General features: G+C 27.9%; 1 protein-coding gene across 1 annotated transcript; it reads left to right on the forward strand.

Moving 5' to 3' along the window:
- The first annotated feature begins 614 nt into the window (after positions 1-614).
- LOC149032771 (uncharacterized) lies at positions 615-16,115 on the forward strand. The gene is made up of 24 exons (XM_089171671.1): positions 615-999; positions 3,112-3,315; positions 3,571-3,774; positions 4,176-4,382; positions 4,504-4,707; positions 4,928-5,131; positions 5,535-5,741; positions 5,875-6,078; positions 6,297-6,500; positions 6,714-6,917; positions 7,175-7,378; positions 7,565-7,750; positions 7,998-8,201; positions 9,985-10,371; positions 10,551-10,754; positions 10,958-11,101; positions 12,773-12,900; positions 13,339-13,516; positions 13,737-13,991; positions 14,556-14,759; positions 14,987-15,190; positions 15,376-15,561; positions 15,805-15,982; positions 16,100-16,115. The coding sequence occupies exons 1-24, from the start codon at positions 615-617 to the stop codon at positions 16,113-16,115; spliced, it is 4,905 nt and encodes a 1,634-aa protein (XP_089027797.1).
- Positions 16,116-22,167: the final 6,052 nt, after the last annotated feature.

Consider the following 22,167-nt stretch of genomic DNA (forward strand, 5'->3'; position numbering starts at 1 on the left):
TATAACGTCTAAAATAAAAAGTAATACTTCCATTTTATATCTTGTCATTATTTGTAAAGAAAATTAGATTAATATGAAGCATATTTTAAATGTAATATTTGATTTTTCAAAATAGAAATGAAACAATTTTTGCAATGGTTTCATTTAGAAAGAGGTGTAAGTTTATTTGCAGTCCGTAAATATATATTATTGTAGTCAAATTCGCCTAAAACCAATTTATATAACTAAATGACATATTGATAAATATATAGAAATATTGGCAGCCTTCATATAATTTGCCTAAATTTTTTAATTACCAGATATACGAATCTTTAATTTTCTCGAAAAAAGTTAAAGTGGATTTAAACCATTTTAGAAATAAACGGTTTATATATGAGTGGCCGGTGATAGATGCCGTTCGACGTTACGGGAACTCCCCCTATATATTAACTATAGTAGTAATATATTTTGTTTAGACATATATATAGCTTTTCTGTAGGTGGCATTAGCGACAAGTAGACGTCGAATACATATAAATAAGACAGCTTGAAATACTGTTTAACATTTTGTGAAGATAAGTTGTTAGTATCAGTAGGTTATTGGTGTTTATATGATAAAGTTATTTTAAATTAGAAATGTCGGTTTATAAGCCAACAAAGCGTCATTTGCGGGAGGTATTACTTTACTATTTTAATAGTCAGAAATCCGCCTCTGAGGCCTACCGAATGCTCTTACACGCTTATGGCGAGGATATTATATCTCTAAGTGCATGTGAAAAAAACTTTTCTCGATTCAGAAGAGGTGTTTTCAACGTAGACCAACCTATGAATAAAAGAATAGATAAAGAATGCGTAGATGAAAAATTAGTGCGTTTGAAACTTGAAAACCCGGGTATTACTCAAGTAAAGATGGCAGCAAAAGTTGGAATAAGTCGACAGGCAGTTTCAAGACGCTTAATAAGTCAGGAATTTCAAATCAAATTAAAAGACAAAGTGCAGAAGCAAGGTTGTGAACCTCTTGGTAATATATATATTTAATTTTAATATAACATAATATATATATATATTTTTCCTATTTATTTTTCTGAAAAAAGTGTAAAATTCAAGAAATGAAATTGAATGATTGGAAAAATAATATAGCCCAGTGAACACAAGACCTTAAAATGATGTGATACGTATGTCATAAAGTCATCTTCAAATTTTTTCGTAGACATGACGGAATGGTGACTTATTTATGACATTAATACTAAATCATATGTTCCTACTTAAAAATGACGTAATAATTCCATCATATTTTTACAGCAAAAAACGAAAGGTTGAATTTTTTTTTTTTGAAAAACTTTGTATTTTGAGACTATAAATTAAGTATATAATATTGTAAAATTGTTTAATTGAACTAATTTAATTAAAAAAAAAAAAATAAATTAAAAATTCTTTTTCAATTAAATAAAAAAAATAGGAAACTACCTCAGCTTACTCTGGAACTGGCGGGGATAATCGCAGATTTAAATAAAGTTTTTTTCTAGAAAATAAAAAAAAATGAAAAATTGGGAACTTCGAGAAAATAACGGTTTTTCTCAAAAATACGAAAATTTCATGGATATTATAATTTTGAAATTTGTTTGTATTTTTTTCTGAAAAGTACATTTAAAAACAGATATTAAAAAAAAACGTTCCAATAGGTTGAATTTTAAAGAAGTTATAGACATTTCAAAGAAAAGAGCCATTTTTTTCAAAAAATTAGAAATAATTAAATAATAATAAATAACAAATTTTATTTTTGTTTATGAATTTTATAATTCGACAATAAATGACTATTACTATTGACTAAATGACTATTATATAAATGCGCAATACAAATTCTTGTAGGAAATTAACTGCATTATAAAAATGGTGTCTTATGTTTTGGCGATTAAATAAGGCGTTCAAAAGATATTAAGAGACAGAAATCAGTAGACATGAAAGTTTGATGATGAATTTGTCTTAAAATAATCAAACTTAAATCTTCAATATCATTCAAGTGGTGAGGTTTACGGAAAAAATATAAAATATCTTTTTTGTAGAGCATTAAATTTCCAACAAGATTCCTTTAAAACATTTTTCTGTACAGTTAATTAATGATGAGGTATGAATTTTAATCTATTGGACTGAAAAAAATATAAAAAACTGCTATTCGCAGGATTTTCCTATTGAAATTAAGAGTTCATATTTGGTGAGAATTGTTTTAAGGTGTCTAGCAACCCATTTTTCCGTGGCACTTGGAAAAAAAAAAGTAATTGATCTTTTTGACCCACCCTAATATATATATATGGGGCATTTCACGTTAAATCACTCAATTTTGACTTCGACCTCTTTCGATTTGGCTGAAAGTTTTTTATGCTATGCTACCCTATGAAAATCAATTTTCAGAATTTTTTCAAATTGTTTTACCAAACCCAAAAAAAATTTTTAGTTTTTGAAAAAAATGGCTCTTTTCTTTGAAATGTCTATAACTTCTAAAAAATTCAACCTATTGGAACGTTTTTTTTTTAAATATCTGTTTTTAAATGTACTTTTCAGAAAAAAATAAAAACAAATTTCAAAATTATAATATCCATGAAATTTTCGTATTTTTTGAGAAAAACCGTTATTTTCTCGAAATTCCCAAATTTTTCCTTTTTTTTTATTTTCTAGAAAAAAACTTTATTTAAATCTGCGATTATCCCCGCCAGTTCCAGAGTAAGCTGAGTTAGTTTCCTATTTTTTTTACTTAATTAAAAAAAAAATTTAATTTATTTTCTTTTTAAATTAAATAATTGCAATTAAAAAATTTTACAATAATATATACTTAATTTATAGTCTCAAAATACAAAGTTTTTAAAAAAAAGAAAATTCAACCTTTCGTTTTTTGCTGCAATAATATGATGGAATTATTACATCATTTTTAAGTCAGAACAAATGACTTTATATTGAGCTCATAAATAAGTCACCATTCCGTCATGTCTACGAAAAAATTTGAAGATCACTGTATGACATACGAATGACATCATTTTAAGGTCTTGTGTTCACTGGGTATATATATACCTAGATATTATAACATTAAGTAAATGTTGTGTATGGCCTAAACGCTTCAAGAGATATAATTTCCACTTAGATAGAAAAACTTTAAGGGCACAAAATAGAAAACGGAAAATTAAACAATTAGTGCGTTTGAGACTTGAAGATCCCGGTATTAATTCAGCAGAGATGGCAGCAAAAATGGGAATAACGCATTGTACAGTCTCAAAATATTTAAACAGTCAGGAATTTGAAAACGAATTAAAAGAAAGAGGACTGGATCCAAGTTTTATACTAAAAAGTAATTACCTTAAAGTATATATATATATATATATATATATATATATATATATATATATATATATATATATATATATATATATTTTACTTTTTCTTCAATTTTTTTTTTGAAAATATTGTAAAATTCAAGAAATATAAATTAACAATTGAAATAATGATTTTTAATCTTTTTGTGCATATACATAGGATATTATATCCGTAAGTAAATGTTGTGTATGGTATAAACGCTTCAAGAAATGTTGTAATTTTAACTTAGGTTTGAATATTTCAAGCGCACTAGATAGAAAACGGGAAGTTAAAGAAATAGTGCGTTTGAGACTTAAACACCCGGGGATGACTCATGTAGAGATGGCAGAAAAAGTAGGAATAAGTCAAAAAACAGTTAGCAGACGCCTAAACAGTCTGGAATTTCAAAACGAATTAAAAGAACTACAGCAGGATCAAAGTTCTATACATCCTGGTAATATATAAATAAAATTTTAATATAATATAAAATATATATATATTTTTTTCTATTTATTTTTCTGAAAAAATTGTAAAATTTAAGAAATGATATTTTACGATTGGAAAATAATATATCATTAATATATATATATATATATATATGGGATTCGTGAAAAAAATTGGACCGCTGACCGAGTGGACCGAGACTCGAACCAAAGGCTTTTAACTTTCCGGGCGACTGCTCTTTTAACCAATTGAGCTATCCAGGGTCCACAGACCAATCCTTCTCACAAATGCCCAATAAGTTTGAAATAAATGCGCTCGTCCCACATATATACATATTTATATAAGACATTAGGTCCTTAAGTGCATGTTGTGTGTAGTATACACGTTTTAAAAAAGGTATTTTTATCTTAGAATTTACTACAACAAGACGAAAATATAATAGAGAAGAGATGATTAAAGAATTAGTGCGTTTGAGACTTGAACACCCGGGTATTACTCAAATAGAGGTGGCAGCAAAAGTGGGAATAAATCCAGACACGGTTTCCAGATACAAAAGAAGTCAGGAATATCATAACGAATTAAAAGAAAAAGGACTGGATCCAAGCTCTATACTACAAAGTAATTACCTAAAAATATATACGTATATATATATATATATATATATGCACATAAGATATTATATCCGAAAGTAAATGTTGTGTAAGGCATAAACGCTTCAAGAAATGTAATTTCAACTTAGATAGAGAAAATTCAAGGGCACTAAATAGAAAACGGAAAATTAAAGAATTAGTGCGTTTGAAACTTGAACACCCGGGTATGACTCATGCAGAGTTGGCAGCAAAAATGGGAATAGACCAAACTACAGTTTCACTTTACCAAAGAAGTCAGGATTATCAAAACGAATTAAAAGAACTACAGCAGGACCAAAGTTCTATTCCTAACGGTAATATATATGTATTAAATATTAATTTAATTAATATACACACACATATAGTTATATATATTTATCTTCTTTTTTCTTATATTTTTTTGTGTGTAAAAAAATTGTAAAATTTTAGAAATTAAAATTAAATTATATATAAATGTATATGTAGGATATTAAATCCTTAGGAACATGTTGTGTGTGTTGTATAAACGCTTTATAAATGGTAATTTTAACTTAGAAATACCTACTGCAATACGTCAAAATAGAGAATTAGAAGATGAAAATTTGGTGCGTTTGATTCCTGAAAATCCTTGTATGAGTCAAGATGAGTTAGCAAAACAACTGGGAGAGAGCCAACCTACTGCTCAAAGAGGCGTAAACAGTCGGAACATACAAAACGAATTAAAAGAACTACAGCAGGATCAAAGTTCTATACATCCTGGTAATATATAAATAAAATTTTAATATAATATAAAATATATATATATTTTTTTCTATTTATTTTTCTGAAAAAATTGTAAAATTTAAGAAATGATATTTTACGATTAAAAAATAATATATCATTAATATATATATATATATGAATATATGGGATACGTGAAAAAAATTGGACCGCTGACCGACTGGACCGAGACTCGAACCAAAGACTTTTAACTTTCCGGGCGACTGCTCTTTTAACCAATTGAGCTATCCAGGGTCCACAGACCAACCCTTCTCACGAATGCCCAATAAGTTTGAGATGAAGGCGCTCGTCACACATATATACATATTTATATAAGACATTAGGTCCTTAAGTGCATGTTGTGTGTAGTATACACGTTTTAAAAAAGGTATTTTTATCTTAGAATTTACTACAACAAGACGGAGATATAATAGAGAAGAGATGATTAAAGAATTAGTGCGTTTGAGACTTAAACACCCGGGTATTACTCAAATAGAGATGGCAGCAAAAGTGGGAATAAATCCAGACACGGTTTCCAGATACAAAAGAAGTCAGGAATATCATAACAAATTAAAAGAAAAAGGACTGGATCCAAGCTCTATACTACAAAGTAATTACCTAAAAATATATACGTATATATATATATATATATATATATATATATATATGCACATAAGATATTATATCCGAAAGTAATTGTTGTGTATGGCATAAACGCTTCAAGAAATGTAATTTCAACTTAGATAGAGAAAATTCAAGGGCACTAAATAGAAAACGGAAAATTAAAGAATTAGTGCGTTTGAAACTTGAACACCCGGGTATGACTCATGCAGAGTTGGCAGCAAAAATGGGAATAGACCAAACTACAGTTTCACTTTACCAAAGAAGTCAGGATTATCAAAACGAATTAAAAGAACTACAGCAGGACCAAAGTTCTATTCCTAACGGTAATATATATGTATTAAATATTAATTTAATTAATAAACACACACATATAGTCATATATATTTATCTTCTTTTTTCTTATATTTTTGTGTGTGTAAAAAAATTGTAAAATTCTAGAAACTAAAATTAAATTATATATAAATGTATATGTAGGATATTAAATCCTTAGGAACATGTTGTGTGTGGTATAAACGCTTTATAAGTGGTAATTTTAACTTAGAAATACCTACTGCAATACGACAACTTAGAGAATTAGAAGATGAAAATTTGGTGCGTTTGATTCCTGAAAATCCTTGTATGAGTCAAGATGAGTTAGCAAAACAACTGGGAGAGAGCCGACCTACTGCTCAAAGAGGCGTAAACAGTCGGAACATACAAAACGAATTAAAAGAAAAACTGCAGGAGCAAAGTTCTATTTCTAACGGTAATGTATATGTATTAAATATTAATATAATCTAATATATACACATGTATATAAATTTATTTTCTTTATTCTTCTTTTTTTGTTCTTTTTGAAAAATTGTAAAATTCAAGAAATGAAAATTAAATTATATATAAATGTATATGTAGGATATTAAATCCTTAGGAACATGTTGTGTATGGTATAAACGTTTTAAAAAATTTAATTTTAATTTAGAAAGGTATAATTTAAGAAGACAACGTAGAGAAATGAAAGATAATAAATTTGTTCGTTTGACTCTTGACACCCCTCGTATGAGTCAAAATGGTTTAGCAAAACCACTTGAAGAGAGCCAACCTACAGCTTCAAAAGGCATAAACAGTCTAAACATACCAATCGAATTAAAAGAAAAAGTTCAGGACCAAAGTTCTATTCCTAACAGTAATCTATAGATATTTAATATTAATATAATCTAATATATACTATATATATATATATATATATATATATATATATATATATATATATTTATTTATTTATTTATTGTCTTTTATCTTCCATTTTTTTTTTCAATTGCAAAATTAAAGAAATGAAATTTAATTTATATATGAAGATATATATATGTATATAGGGTAATAAATCCTTAAGTACATGTTGTCTCTGTTATAAACGCTTCAAAAGAGGTGATTTTAACTTAGAAATACCAACTTCACGAAGACCATTAAGAATATGGAAATATGAAGAATTAGTGCGTTTGATCCAAGAAATCCCGCCTATAACTCAAAGGGAGTTAGCAATACAATTTGGAATAAGCCAAACTACAGTTCCAACTGTTGTTAACAGTCAGGAAACAGAAAACATATTAGAAGGAAAACTGCAGGATCAAAGCTCTACACCTAATAGTAATATAAATATATTAAACATTAATAGAATCTAGTATATATATTTTTTCTTTATCTTTTATCTTCTTTTTTTAAAAATATTGTTAAATCTAAGAAATAAAATTTAAGTTATTTATATAGGATATTGTATATTTAAGTAAATTTTGTGTTTGGTAAAAACGCTTCAAAAGATGTAATTTTACTTAGAATTAGAAAGACCTACTTCGAGAACACTATGTAGAGAATGGGAAGATGAAGAATTAGTGTGTTTGATCCATGAGAATCCTGGTATGTCGCATGGGGACATCGCAAAAAAATTGGGAGTTAGCAGACGTACAGTTTCAAAGCGCGTTTGCACTCAGGGAATACAAAACTTATTAAAAGATAAAAGGCGTAAGCAAAGTTCTTTAACGAATATATATAAAATAGTAATATATATAATATAATAGAAAGTTTATATGTAATATAAAACAATATTTATATATATTTTCTTTTTTTCTATTTTTTTTTGAAATAATTTTGTAACTTTAGAAATGACATTTAACGAGTGGAAAAATTATATATATATACAGGATTTTTTTATCCTTAAGTACATGTTGTGTGTTGTATAAACGTATTAAGAAAAGTGATTTAATTTCAGAAAGACCTACTACAAGAAGATCACGTAGAGAATGGGAAGATGGAGAATTAGTGCGTTTGCTCTATGAAAACCCGGATATACCTCACAGGGAGTTGGCCATACAATTAGGAATAAGCCAAACTACACTTCCAACTCGCATAAGCAGTCCGGAAATACAAAACAAATTAAAAGAAAGAATGCAAGAAGAAAGTTATGTACCTAATAGTAATATATATATATATATATATAATATAATGCATGTTTGTATGTATATAATGAAAATTTTATTTTCTTTTCGAAAATTTTAAAACATCGGTCAGTTTAAAGGAATTTAAAGAAATGTTTTTTTTATTTTTTTTTTTTTTTTAATATTTTGAAACTTTTATGATCATTGTCAAAGTTTATTTATGATTTTCTTTCTTCAGTATATAATATCATATAAACCGTTGCGAGACACTACAAATAATATTTATTAACGAATACTTGTTTCAAAGAATTCATTTTATATTTTAAGTACTGGATACATACGATATAGTATACCTTAATAATTTTTTTCTTATCATTTTTCTGAAGAAATATATTTTTTCTAGAATAAAATTTTCTTTTAAAAGTAATAAAATTGATATTAATTTATTCATAAAACGAATAAATAATTTTTGAATAGATCAACTGTGTATATAAATTTGAATACATTGTGTATCAATTATTGTTTATAAACAATGATATATAAAATCATTCTATGACACACTTGTGTATATAAATATTTATCTTATTTTATTTTTTTTTGCTATTTTGAATGTAGGTCTCATTGAACAGCGTTAAAGGACTATTTCTGTTTGGACAGGATAAAATCGACAATACGTGATATATACAAAATCCGTTTCGAAAATAAACGAACAATCCATATATAACGTATAATAATGGGGCTTCTTATAGATGAACAAATACTATATTGACTAAAGCACAGAAATGTAGCTGTAAAACTTATCTAAATCTTAGACGATGCAATTTTTTCCTGCCGATAAAAGAAATTGACCGATGTTACCTTGAGCGTCACTGGATAAACTGGATTGTATGACCGTACACCCCTTTTACCCGTTTTTGATTAATATTTTTTAAAATATATGAGTTGCCGGTGCTAGGTTTTTTTCGACGTTTTGTGAAGTCCCCTATATATTATATAAATATAGTAGTAATATATATTATGTATAGACATAGAGGAAACTTTTTTTAAAAAGTGGAGTATGGTCATTTAAAAAAAAAAGGATATCACGTAATTTATGTATAATTTAATGTAAAATTTTTATAGATTACTAGTAAATATTTAATTATTATATAATAAAAAAATAAATATAAATAAAAAATTTCAATATTATTTTTATTATTATTTTTAACTGGCACTAGAAACTCGAAAGTTTATTACCCTAAATACCAAATCCCGCAATTGTTCCCGTCTCTGAGCGCGATCCTTCTATTCATGATCTTCGTATCCTATTTTTTTTTAGGACCCTTCTAATATTATCCTACTATCTACGTCTCGGTCAACTAGCGGACTTTTCCCGTTTGCTATACCGACCAATATTTTGTGCACCTTTCGAACCTCTCCCATGCGCGCCACGTAACCAGCCCTTCTAAATCGGCGTGATTTTACAACGTTAATAATGTCCGGTTTTTTGTACAATCGATGTACTTCAACGCTATAAAGTTTTCTCCTTTCGCTTTATAAAAGGGGCATACGTTTTGTACAATCTAAAATTGGTCGGTAAAAAAAAAATTAGTAGTCTTTGATATGCAAACATTTAATTTTCTCGAAACAAGAGAAACTAGTCTTAAAACACTTTCAAAATAAACGGTTGATATAAAGGTTTTTGTAGATGGCATTAGCGACAAGTAAATTTTGAGTACATACATATAAGACAGCTTGGCATACTCTTAACCATTTCGTGAAGATAACTTGGTAGTATTAGTAATTGACATGTGTTTACATCTTATAGCTGTTTCTAATTAGAAATGTCAAATTATATGCCGAGTATTCGTCATGTGCGGGAGGTGATACTTTATTACTTTAATAGTAACGAATCCGCTGCTGAGGCTCATCGAATGCTCGTACACGCTTATGGCAACGATATTATATCCTATGGAACATGTTGTAATTGGTATAAAAGCTTCGAGAAAGGTGATTTCAACATTAACAAACCTACTTCAAGAATCCTAGAAAAAGAATGGACACTTAAAGAATTAGTGCGTTTAAGACTTGAAGACCCGGGTATTACTGTAGCAATGATGGCAGAAAAAGTAGGATTGTGTAGAGTAACAGTTTTCAGATACCTAAACAGTCAGGAATTTCAAAACGAAATAAAAGAAAAAGGACTGGATCCAAGCTCTATACTACAAAGTAATTACCTAAAAATATATACGTATATATATATATGTATATATATACATATATATGTATATATATATATATATATGTATATATATATATATATATGTATATATATACATAGGATATTATATCCTTAAGTAAATGTTGTGTATGGCAAAAACGCTTCAAGAGATGTTATTTCAACTTAGATAGAGAAACTTCAAGAACACTAAATAGAAAACGGAAAATTAAAGAATTAGTGCGATTGAGACTTGAAGACCCGGGTATGACTCAGACAGAGATGGCAGCAAAAGTGGGAATAAGGGAATCTCAAGTCTCACATTACCAAAGAAGTCAGGAATATCATAACGAATTAAAAGAAAAAGGACTGGATCCAAGTTCTATACTACAAAGTAATTACCTAAAAATATATACATATATATATTTTATTTGTTTTTATTTTTTTGTTTAAATTGTAAAATTTAAGAAATAAAAATTACCGATTGAAAAAAATGATATATAATATATAATATATATATATATACATAGGATATTATATCCTTAAGTAAATGTTGTGTATGGCAAAAACGCTTCAAGAGATGTTATTTCAACTTAGATAGAGAAACTTCAAGAACACTAAATAGAAAACGGAAAATTAAAGAATTAGTGCGATTGAGACTTGAAGACCCGGGTATGACTCAGACAGAGATGGCAGCAAAAGTGGGAATAAGCAATGTATTAGTTTCAATTTATGTAAACAGTCAGGAATTTCAAAACGAATTAAAAGAACTACAGCAGGACCAAAGTTCTATACCTTCTGGTAATATATAAATAAAATTTTAATATAATATAATATATATATATATATTTTTTTTTTTTCTATTTATATTTCTGAAAAAATTGTTAAATTTAAGAAATGATATTTTACGATTGGAAAATGATATATCATTAATATATATATATGGGATCTGTGAAAAAAATTGGACTGCTGACCGAGTGGACCGAGACTTGAACCAAAGACTTTTAACATTTCGGGCGACTGCTCTTTTTACCAATTGAGCTATCCAGGGTCCACAGACCAATCCTTCTCACGAATGCCCAATAAGTTTGAGATGAAGGCGCTCGTCCCACATATATACATATTTATATAAGACATTAAGTCCTCAAGTGCATGTTGTGTGTAGTGTACACGTTTTAAAAAAGGTATTTTTATCTTAGAATTTACTACAACAAGACGGAGATATAAGAGAGAACAGATGATTAAAAAATTAGTGCGTTTGAGACTTGAAGACCCGGGTATGACTCAGACAGAGATGGCAGCAAAAGTGGGAATAAGCAATGCATTAGTTTCAATTTATGTAAACAGTCAGGAATTTCAAAACGAATTAAAAGAACTACAGCAGGACCAAAGTTCTATACCTTCTGGTAATATATAAATAAAATTTTAATATAATATAATATATATATATATATATTTTTTTTTTTTTTCTATTTATATTTCTGAAAAAATTGTTAAATTTAAGAAATGATATTTTACGATTGGAAAATGATATATCATTAATATATATATATATGGGATCTGTGAAAAAAATTGGACTGCTGACCGAGTGGACCGAGACTTGAACCAAAGACTTTTAATATTTCGGGCGACTGCTCTTTTTACCAATTGAGCTATCCAGGGTCCACAGACCAATCCTTCTCACGAATGCCCAATAAGTTTGAGATGAAGGCGCTCGTCCCACATATATACATATTTATATAAGACATTAAGTCCTCAAGTGCATGTTGTGTGTAGTGTACACGTTTTAAAAAAGGTATTTTTATCTTAGAATTTACTACAACAAGACGGAGATATAAGAGAGAACAGATGATTAAAAAATTAGTGCGTTTGAGACTTGAACACCCGGGTATTAGTCAAAGAGAGATGGCAGAAAAAGTAGGAATAAGTGAATCAACACTTAACAGACGCCTAAACAGTCAGAAATTTCAAAACGAAATAAAAGAACTACAGCAGGACCAAAGTTCTATACTTTCTGGTAATATATAAATAAAATTTTAATATAATATAAAATATATATATATATTTTTCTATTGATTTTTCTGAAAAAATTGTAAAATTTAAGAAATTATATTTTACGATTGAAAAATGATATATCAATAATATATATATATATATATGATTTGTGAAAAAATTGGACCGCTGACCTACTTCTACCGAGATTCGAACCAAAGAATTTTCAATTTCCGTGCGACTGCTCTTTTAACCAATTGAGCTATCCAGGGTCCACAGACCAATCCTTCTCACGAATGCCCAATAAGTTTGAGATGAAGACGCTAGTCCCACATATATACATATTTATATAAGACATTAAGTCCTTAAGTGCATGTTGTGTGTAATGTACACGTTTTAAAAAAAGTATTTTTATCTTAGAATTTACTACAACAAGACGGAGATATATAAGAGAACAGATGGTTAAAAAATTAGTGCGTTTGAGACTTGAACACCCGGGTATTACTCAAGCAGAGATGGCAGAAAAAGCAGGAATAAGTCTATCAACAGTTGGCAGACACCTAAACAGTAAGGAATTTCAAAACGAAATAAAAGAACTACAGCAGGACCAAAGTTCTATACTTCCTGGTAATATATAAATAAAATTTTAATATAATATAAAATATATATATATATTTTTCTATTTATTTTTCTGAAAAAATTGTAAAATTTAAGAAATGATATTTTACGATTGGAAAATGATATATCATTAATATATGTATATATATGATTTGTGAAAAAATTGGACCGCTGACCTACTTCTACCGAGATTCGAACCAAAGAATTTTCAATTTCCGTGCGACTGCTCTTTTAACCAATTGAGCTATCCAGGGTCCACAGACCAATCCTTCTCACGAATGCCCAATAAGTTTGAGATGAAGGCGCTAGTCCCACATATATACATATTTATATAAGACATTAAGTCCTTAAGTGCATGTTGTTTGTAGTGTAAACGTTTAAAAAATGGCAATTTTAACTTAGAAATAACTACTACAATACGTCAACATGGAGAATTAGAAGATGAAAATTTGGTGCACTTGATTCCTGAATATCCTTGTATGAGTGAAGATGAGTTAGCCAAACAACTGGAAGAGAGCCAACCTACAGCTTCAAAAGGCTTAAGCAGTCTGAACATACCAATTGAATTAAAAGAAAAAGTACAGGACCAAAGTTCTATTTCTAATGGTAATATATATGTATTTAATACTAAAATAATTGAATATATACATATGTATATAAATTTATTTTCTTTTTTTTTAATTTTTTTTCTTTTAAAAAATTGTAAAATTCAAGAAATGAAAATTAAATTATATATAAATGAATATGTTGGATATTAAATTCTTAGGAACATGTTGTGTGTGGAATAAACGCTTTATAAATGGTAATTTTACCTTAGAAATACCTCCTGCAATTCAACAACATAAAGAATTAGAAGATGAAAATTTGGTGCGTTCGATTCCTGAAAATCCCTGTACGAGGCAAGATGAGTTAGCCAAACAACTGGAAGAGAGCCAACCTACAGCTTCAAAAGGCTTAAGCAGTCTGAACATACCAATTGAATTAAAAGAAAAAGTTCAGGACCAAAGTTCTATTTCTAATGGTAATATATATGTATTAAATAATAACATAATCTAATATATATATGTGGGGTGCGAGAATGTGAGTGAGAACACTTAAGCATGAGTGGGTCAGAGAGTACTTATCGGATATAGTTAGGCAAAGGATAAACTATGTAATATAAACAGTCGAATAACGATAGAAAGAGCGTCACCCAAGGAAGTAAATTAAAGAAAAGAAACCAAGAGGCAGTCATCGTTTAGTAGCCGAGCAAAGAAGGCGTTTTACCATCACTGTATTTTTACTTCTTTATATTAAATATATTGCATATCCGTGAAGAGAGGTTTTTCTTTCTACATCAACCTATTAATAACACCGCGGAATTCTTTCCTTTTTACTCGTTAGATATCCTTTAGGAAGACTAACAGAAGAAGGGGAACCCCACATATATATATTAATTTTCTTATTTATTTTATATTTCTTTCTTTTTTTTTTAAATTGTAAAATTCAAGAAGTAAGATTTAATTTATTTATATATTGGATATTATATCCTCAAGTACATGTTGTGTATAATATAAGCGCTTTAAAAATGGTATTTTTAACTTAGAAAGATATAATTTAAGAAGACAACGTAGAGAATTAGAAGATGAAAAATTGTTGTCTTCTATTCCTGAAACCCCTCGTATGAGTGAAAATGAGTTAGCAAGACAATTAGCAATACGCCAACAATCTGCTTTAAAAGGCCTAAACAGTCTAAAAATACAAAACAAATTAAAAAGAAAAGTGCAGGACCAAAGATCTACTCCTAATAGTAATAAATACATATTAAATATTAATATAATCTAATATATACATATATATATATATTTATTTATTTATTTATTGTCTTATATCTTTAATTGTTTTTTCTCTATTGTTAAATTCACGAAATGAAATTTAATTTATATATGAAGATATATATATGTATATAGGGTAATAAATCCTTAAGTACATGTTGTCTCTGTTATAAACGTTTCAAAAGAGGTTATTTTAACTTAGAAATACCAACTTCACGAAGACCATTTAGAATATGGAAATATGAAGAATTAGTGCGTTTGATCCAAGAAATCCCTCCTATAACACAAAGGGAGTTGGCAATACAATTTGGAATAAGCCATACTACAGTTCCATCTGTTGTAAGCAGTCAGGAAACAGAAAACCAATTAGAGGAAAACCGGCAGGATCAAAGTTCTACACCTAAAAGTAATATAAATATAATAAACATTAGTAGAATCTAGTATATATATTTTTTCTTTATCTTTTATCTTCTTTTTTTAAAAATATTGTTAAATCTAAGAAATGAAATTTAAGTTACTTATATAGGATATTATATGTTTAATAAATGTTCTGTATGGTAAAAACGCTACAAAAAATGTTATTTTACTTAGAATTAGAAAGACCTACTTCGAGAACACTATGTAGAGAATGGGAAGATGAAGAATTAGTGTGTTTGATCCATGAGAATCCTGGTATATCTCATGGGGACATCGCAAAAAAATTGGGAATGAGCAGACGTACAGTTTCAAAGCGCGTTTGCACTCAAGGAATACAAAACTTATTAAAAGATAAAAGGCGTAAGCAAAGTTCGTTAACTAATATATATAAAATAGTAATATATACAATATAATAGAAAGTTTATATGTAATATAATACAATATTTATATATATTTTCTTTTTTCTATTTTTTTTTGAAATTATTTTGTAACTTAGTAATGACATTTAACGAGTAAAAAAATTATATATATACAGGATTTTTTTATCCTTAAGTACATGTTGTGTGTTGTATAAACGTATTAAGAAAAGTGATTTAATTTCAGAAAGACCTACTACAAGAAGATCACGTAGAGAATGGGAAGATGGAGAATTAGTGCGTTTGCTCTATGAAAACCCGGATATAGCTCACAGGGAGTTGGCAATACAATTGGGAATAAGCCAAACTACACTTCCAACTCGCATAAACAGTCCGGAAATACAAAACAAATTAAAAGAAAGAATGTAAGAAGAAAGTTATGTACCTAATAGTAATATATATATATATTAAATATTAATATACTATAATGCATGTATGTATGTTCATAATGAAAATGTTATTTTCTTTTCGAAAATTTTCAGACATCGTTCAGTTTAAAGGAACTTAAAGAAATGTTTTTTTATTTTGTTTTTTTTTTAAATATTTTGAAACTTTTATTATAATTGTCAAAGTTTATTTATGATTTGTTTTCTTTAGTATATAATATCATAGAAACCGTTACTAGACAGTACAAATAATATTGATTTACAAATATTCGCGTTTCACAGAATTCATTTTATATTTCAAGTACTAGATACATATGATATAATATACCAAATTTCTTTTTTTTCATCATTTATCTAAAATCATAGATTTCTTTTGGAATAAAATATTCTTTCAAAAGTAATAAAATTGACATCAATTTATTCATAAAACGAATAAATAATTTTTGAATAGATCAACTGTGTATATAAATTTGAATACATTGTGTATCAATTATTGTTTATAACCAATGATATATAAAATCATTCTATGACACACTTGTGTATATAAATATTTATCTTATTTTATTTTTTTTTTGCTATTTTGAATGTAGGTCTCATTGAACAGCGTTAAAGGACTATTTCTGTTTGGACAGGATAAAATCGACAATACGTGATATATACAAAATCCGTTTTGAAAATAAACGAAAAATCCATATAAAACGTATAATAATGGGGCTTCTTATAGATGAACAAATACTATATTGACTAAAGCACAGAAATGTAGCTGTAAAACTTATCTAAATCTTAGACGATGCAATGTTTTCCTGCCGATAAAAGAAATTGACCGATGTTACCTTGAGCGTCACTGGATAAACTGGATTGTATGACCGTACACCCCTTTTACCCGTTTTTGATTAATATTTTTTAAAATATATGAGTTGCCGGTGCTAGGTTTTTTTCGACGTTTTGTGAAGTCCCCTATATATTATATAAATATAGTAGTAATATATATTATGTATAGACATAGAGGAAACTTTTTTTAAAAAGTGGAGTATGTTCATTTAAAAAAAAAAAGGATATCACGTAATTTATGTATAATTTAATGTAAAATTTTTATAGATTACTAGTTAATATTTAATTAATATATAATAATAAAATAAATATAAATAAAAAATTTCAATATTATTTTTATTATTATTATTAACTGGCATTAGAAACTCGAAAGTTTATTACTCTAAATACCAAATCCCGCAATTATTCCCGTCTCTGAGCGCGATCCTTCTATTCATGATCTTCGTATCCTATTTTTTTTTAGGACCCTTCTAATATTATCCTACTATCTACGTCTCGGTCAACTAGCGGACTTTTCCCGTTTGCTATACCGACCAATATTTTGTGCACCGTTCGAACCTCTCCTATGCGCTCCACGTAACCAGCCCTTCTAAATCGGCGTGATTTTACAACGTTAATAATGTCCGGTTTTTTGTACAATCGATGTACTTCAACGCTATGAAGTTTTCTCCTTTCGCTTTATAAAAGGGGCATATGTTTTGTACAATCTAAAATTGGTCGGGAGAAAAAAAATTAGTAGTTTTTGATATGCAAACATTTAATTTTCTCGAAACAAGAGAAACTAGACTTAAAACACTTTCAAAATAAACGGTTGATATAAAGGTTTTTGTAGATGGCATTAGCGACAAGTAAATTTTGAGTACATACATATAAGACAGCTTGGCATACTCTTAACCATTTCGTGAAGATAACTTGGTAGTATTAGTAATTGACATGTGTTTACATCTTATAGCTGTTTCTAATTAGAAATGTCAAATTATATGCCGAGTACTCGTCATGTGCGGGAGGTGATACTTTATTACTTTAATAGTAACGAATCCACTGCTGAGGCTCATCGAATGCTCGTACACGCTTATGGCAACGATATTATATCCTATAGAACATGTTGGAAATGGTATAAAAGCTTCGAGAAAGGTGATTTCAACATTAACAAACCTACTTCAAAAATCCTAGAAAAAGAATGGACACTTAAAGAATTAGTGCGTTTAAGACTTGAAGACCCGGGTATTACTGTAGCAATGATGGCAGCAAAAGTAGGAGTGAATAAAGTAACAGTTTCCAAATATCTATACAGTCAGGAATTTCAAAACGAAATAAAAGAAAAAGGACTGGATCCAAGTTCTTTTCCTTACAGTAATATATATGTATTAAATATTAATATAATCTAATATATATGTATATATATATATATATTTTATTTTTTTACCAACTTTTTTTTTTAAATTGTAAAATTGAGAAATAAAAATTAACGATTGAAAAAATGATATATATATATATATATATACATAGGATATTATATCCGAAAGTAAATGTTGTGTATGGCATAAACGCTTCAAGAAATGTAATTTCAACTTAGATAGAGAAACTTTAAAGGCACTAAATAAAAAACGGATAATTAAAGAATTAGTGCGTTTGAAACTTGAACACCCGGGTATGACTCATGCAGAGATGGCAGCAAAAATGGGTATAGACCAAACTACACTTTCACGTTACCATAGAAGTCATGATTATCAAAACGAATTAAAAGAACTACAGCAGGACCAAAGTTCTATACTTCTTGGTAATATATAAATAAAATTTTAATATAATATAAAATATATATATATTTTTCTATTTATTTTTCTGAAAAAATTATAAAATTTAAAAAATGATATTTTACGATTGGAAAATGATATTGAATATAATATATATATGCATGTACATAGGATATTATATCCTTAAGTAAATGTTGTGTATGGCATAAACGCTTCAAGAAATGTAATTTTATCTTAGATAGGGAAACTTCAAGGGCACTAAATAGAAAACGGAAAATTAAAGAATTAGTGCGATTGAGACTTGAATACCCGGGTATTACTCAAGTAGAGATGGCAGCAAAAGTGGGAATAAATCCAAAAACAGTTTCCAGATACCAAAAAAGTCAGGATTATCATAACGAATTAAAAGAAAAAGGACTGGATCCAAGTTCTATACTACAAAGTAATTACCTAAAAATATATACATATATATATACACATACGATATTATATCCGAAAGTAAATGTTGTGTATGGCATAAACGCTTCAAGAAATGTAATTTCAACTTAGATAGAGAAACTTCAGGGGAACTAAATAGAAAACGGAGAATTAAAGAATTTGTGCGTTTGAAACTTGAACACCCGGGTATGACTCAAGCAGAGATGGCAGCAAAAATGGGTATAGACCAAACTACACTTTCACGTTACCATAGAAGTCATGATTATCAAAACGAATTAAAAGAACTACAGCAGGACCAAAGTTCTATACTTCTTGGTAATATATAAATAAAATTTTAATATAATATAAAATATATATATATTTTTCTATTTATTTTTCTGAAAAAATTATAAAATTTAAAAAATGATATTTTACGATTGGAAAATGATATTGAATATAATATATATATGCATATACATAGTAAATTATATCCTTAAGTAAATGTTGTTTGTGGTATAAATGCTTTAAGAAAGGTATTTTTATCTTAGAATTTACTGAAACAAGACCGACATATAATAGAGAACAGATGATTAAAAAATTAGTGCGTTTGAGACTTGAACACCCGGGTATTAGTCAAAGAGAGATGGCAGAAAAAGTTGGAATAAGTCAATGTACAGTTTCAGTTTATATAAACAGTCATGAATTTCAAAACGAAATAAAAGAACTACAGCAGGACCAAAGATCTATACTTCCTGGTAATATATAAATAAAATTTTAATATAATATAAAAAATATATATAAATTTTCTATTGATTTTTCTGAAAAAATTGTAAAATTTAAGAATTGATATTTTACGATTGGAAAATATATCATTAATATATATATATGGGATTTGTGAAAAAAATTGGACCACTGACCGACTGGACTGACACTCGAATCACAGATATTTCGCTTTTCGCATAACTGCTCTTTTAACCAATTGAGCTATCCAGGGTCCACAGACCAATCCTTTTTACGAATGCCCAATATGTTTGAAATGAAGGCGCTCGTCCCACATATATACATATTTATATAAGACATTAAGCCCTCAAGTGCATGTTGTGTGTAGTGTACATGTTTTAAAAAAGGTATTTTTATCTTAGAATTTACTACAGCAAGACCGAGATATAAAAGAGAACAGATGATTAAAAAATTAGTGCGTTTGAGACTTGAACACCCGGGTATTAGTCAAAGAGAGATGGCAGAAAAAGTTGGAATAGGTCAATATACAGTTTCAGCTTATGTAAACAGTCATGAATTTCAAAACGAAATAAAAGAACTACAGCAGGACCAAAGTTCTATACTTCATGGTAATATATAAATAAAATTTTAATATAATATAAAATATATATATATATTTTTCTATTTATTTTTCTGTTAAAATTGTAAAATTTAAGAAATGATATTTTACGATTGAGAAATGATATATCATTAATACATATATATATATATATATATATATATATATCATTAATATATATATATGGGATTTGTGAAAAAAATTGGACCTTTGACCGACTCTATCGAGATTCGAACCAAAGAATTTTTATTTTCTGTGCGACTGCTCTTTTAACCAATTGTGCTATCCAGAGTCCACAGACCAATCCTTCTCACGAATGCCCAATAAGTTTGTGATGAAGGCGCTCGTCACACATATATACATATTTATATAAAACATTAAGTCCTTAAGTGCATGTTGTTTGTAGAGTAAACGTTTAAAAAATGGCAATTTTAACTTAGAAATACCTACTACAATACGACAACTTAGAGAATTAGAAGATGAAAAATTGGAGCGTTTGATTCCTGAAAATCCTTGTATAAGTCAAGATGAGTTAGCAAAACAACTGGGAGAGAGCCAACCTACAGCTTCAAAAGGCTTAAGCAGTCTGAACATACCAATCGAATTAAAAGAAAAAGTGCTGGACCAAAGTTCTGTTTCTAACGGTAATATATATGCATTAAATATTAATTTAATCTAGTATATACATAAATATATAAATATTTATATTTATTTATTTATTTATTTTCTTTATTCTTTTATTTTCTTTCTTTTTGAAAAATTGAAAAATTCAAGAAATTAAAATTAAATTATATATAAATGTATACGTAGGATATTAAATCCTTAGGAACATGTTGTGTGTGGTATAAACGCTTTATAAATGGTAATTTTAACTTAGAAATACCTACTGCAATACGACAACTTAGAGAATTAGAAGATGAAAATTTGGTGTGCTTGATTCCTGAAAATCTTTGTAAGAGTGAAGATGAGTTAGCCAAACAACTGGAAGAGAGCCAACCTACAGCTTCAAAAGGCGTAAGCAGTCTGAACATACCAATTGAATTAAAAGAAAAAGTGCAGGACCAAAGTTCTATACCTAACGGTAATATATATGTATTAAATATTAACATAATCTAATATATATATTTATTAATTTTCTTATTTATTTTCTATTTTCTTCTTTTTTTTTTTTAAATTGTAAAATTCAAGAAGTAAGATTTAATTTATTTATATATTGGATATTATATCCTCAAGTACATGTTGTGTATAATGTAAGCGCTTTAAAAAAGGTATTTTTAACTTAGAAAGATATAATTTAAGAAGACAACGTAGAGAATTAGAAGATGAAAAATTGTTGTCTTCTATTCCTGAAACCCCTCGTACGAGTAAAAATGAGTTAGCAAAACAATTAGCAATACGCCAACCGTCTGCTTTAAAAGGCCTAAACAGTCTAAAAATACAAAACAATTTAAAAAGAAAAGTGCAGGACCAAAGATCTACTCCTAATAGTAATATATACATATTAAATATTAATGTAATCTAATATATACATATATATATATATTTATTTTCTTTTATCTTAAATTGTTTTTTTTCTATTGTTAAATTCACGAAATGAAATTTAATTTATATATGAAGATGTATATAAATATGTATATAGGGTATTAAATCCTTAAGTACATGTTGCCTGTGGTATAAACGTTTCAAAAGAGGTGATTTTAACTTAGAAAAACGAACTTCAATAAGACCATTTAGAATATGGAAATATGAAGAATTAGTGCGTTTGATCCAAGAAATCCCGCCTATAACTCAAAGGGAGTTGGCAATACAATATGGAATAAGCC

The sequence above is a fragment of the Polistes dominula genome, unplaced genomic scaffold (genome assembly GCF_049000335.1).
Source record: "Polistes dominula isolate Pdom_NZ unplaced genomic scaffold, Pdom_raw_medaka contig_84, whole genome shotgun sequence".
Lineage (NCBI taxonomy): Eukaryota > Metazoa > Arthropoda > Insecta > Hymenoptera > Vespidae > Polistes > Polistes dominula.

Coding starts and splice junctions, on each gene's coding strand:
- LOC149032771 (XM_089171671.1), top strand. CDS start 615: ATGTCGGTTTATAAGCCAACAAAGCGTCATTTGCGGGAGGTATTACTT. Junction 1,000..3,111: donor GCAAGGTTGTGAACCTCTTG/GTAATATATATA, acceptor ATTTCCACTTAG/ATAGAAAAACTTTAAGGGCA. Junction 3,316..3,570: donor TCCAAGTTTTATACTAAAAA/GTAATTACCTTA, acceptor ATTTTAACTTAG/GTTTGAATATTTCAAGCGCA.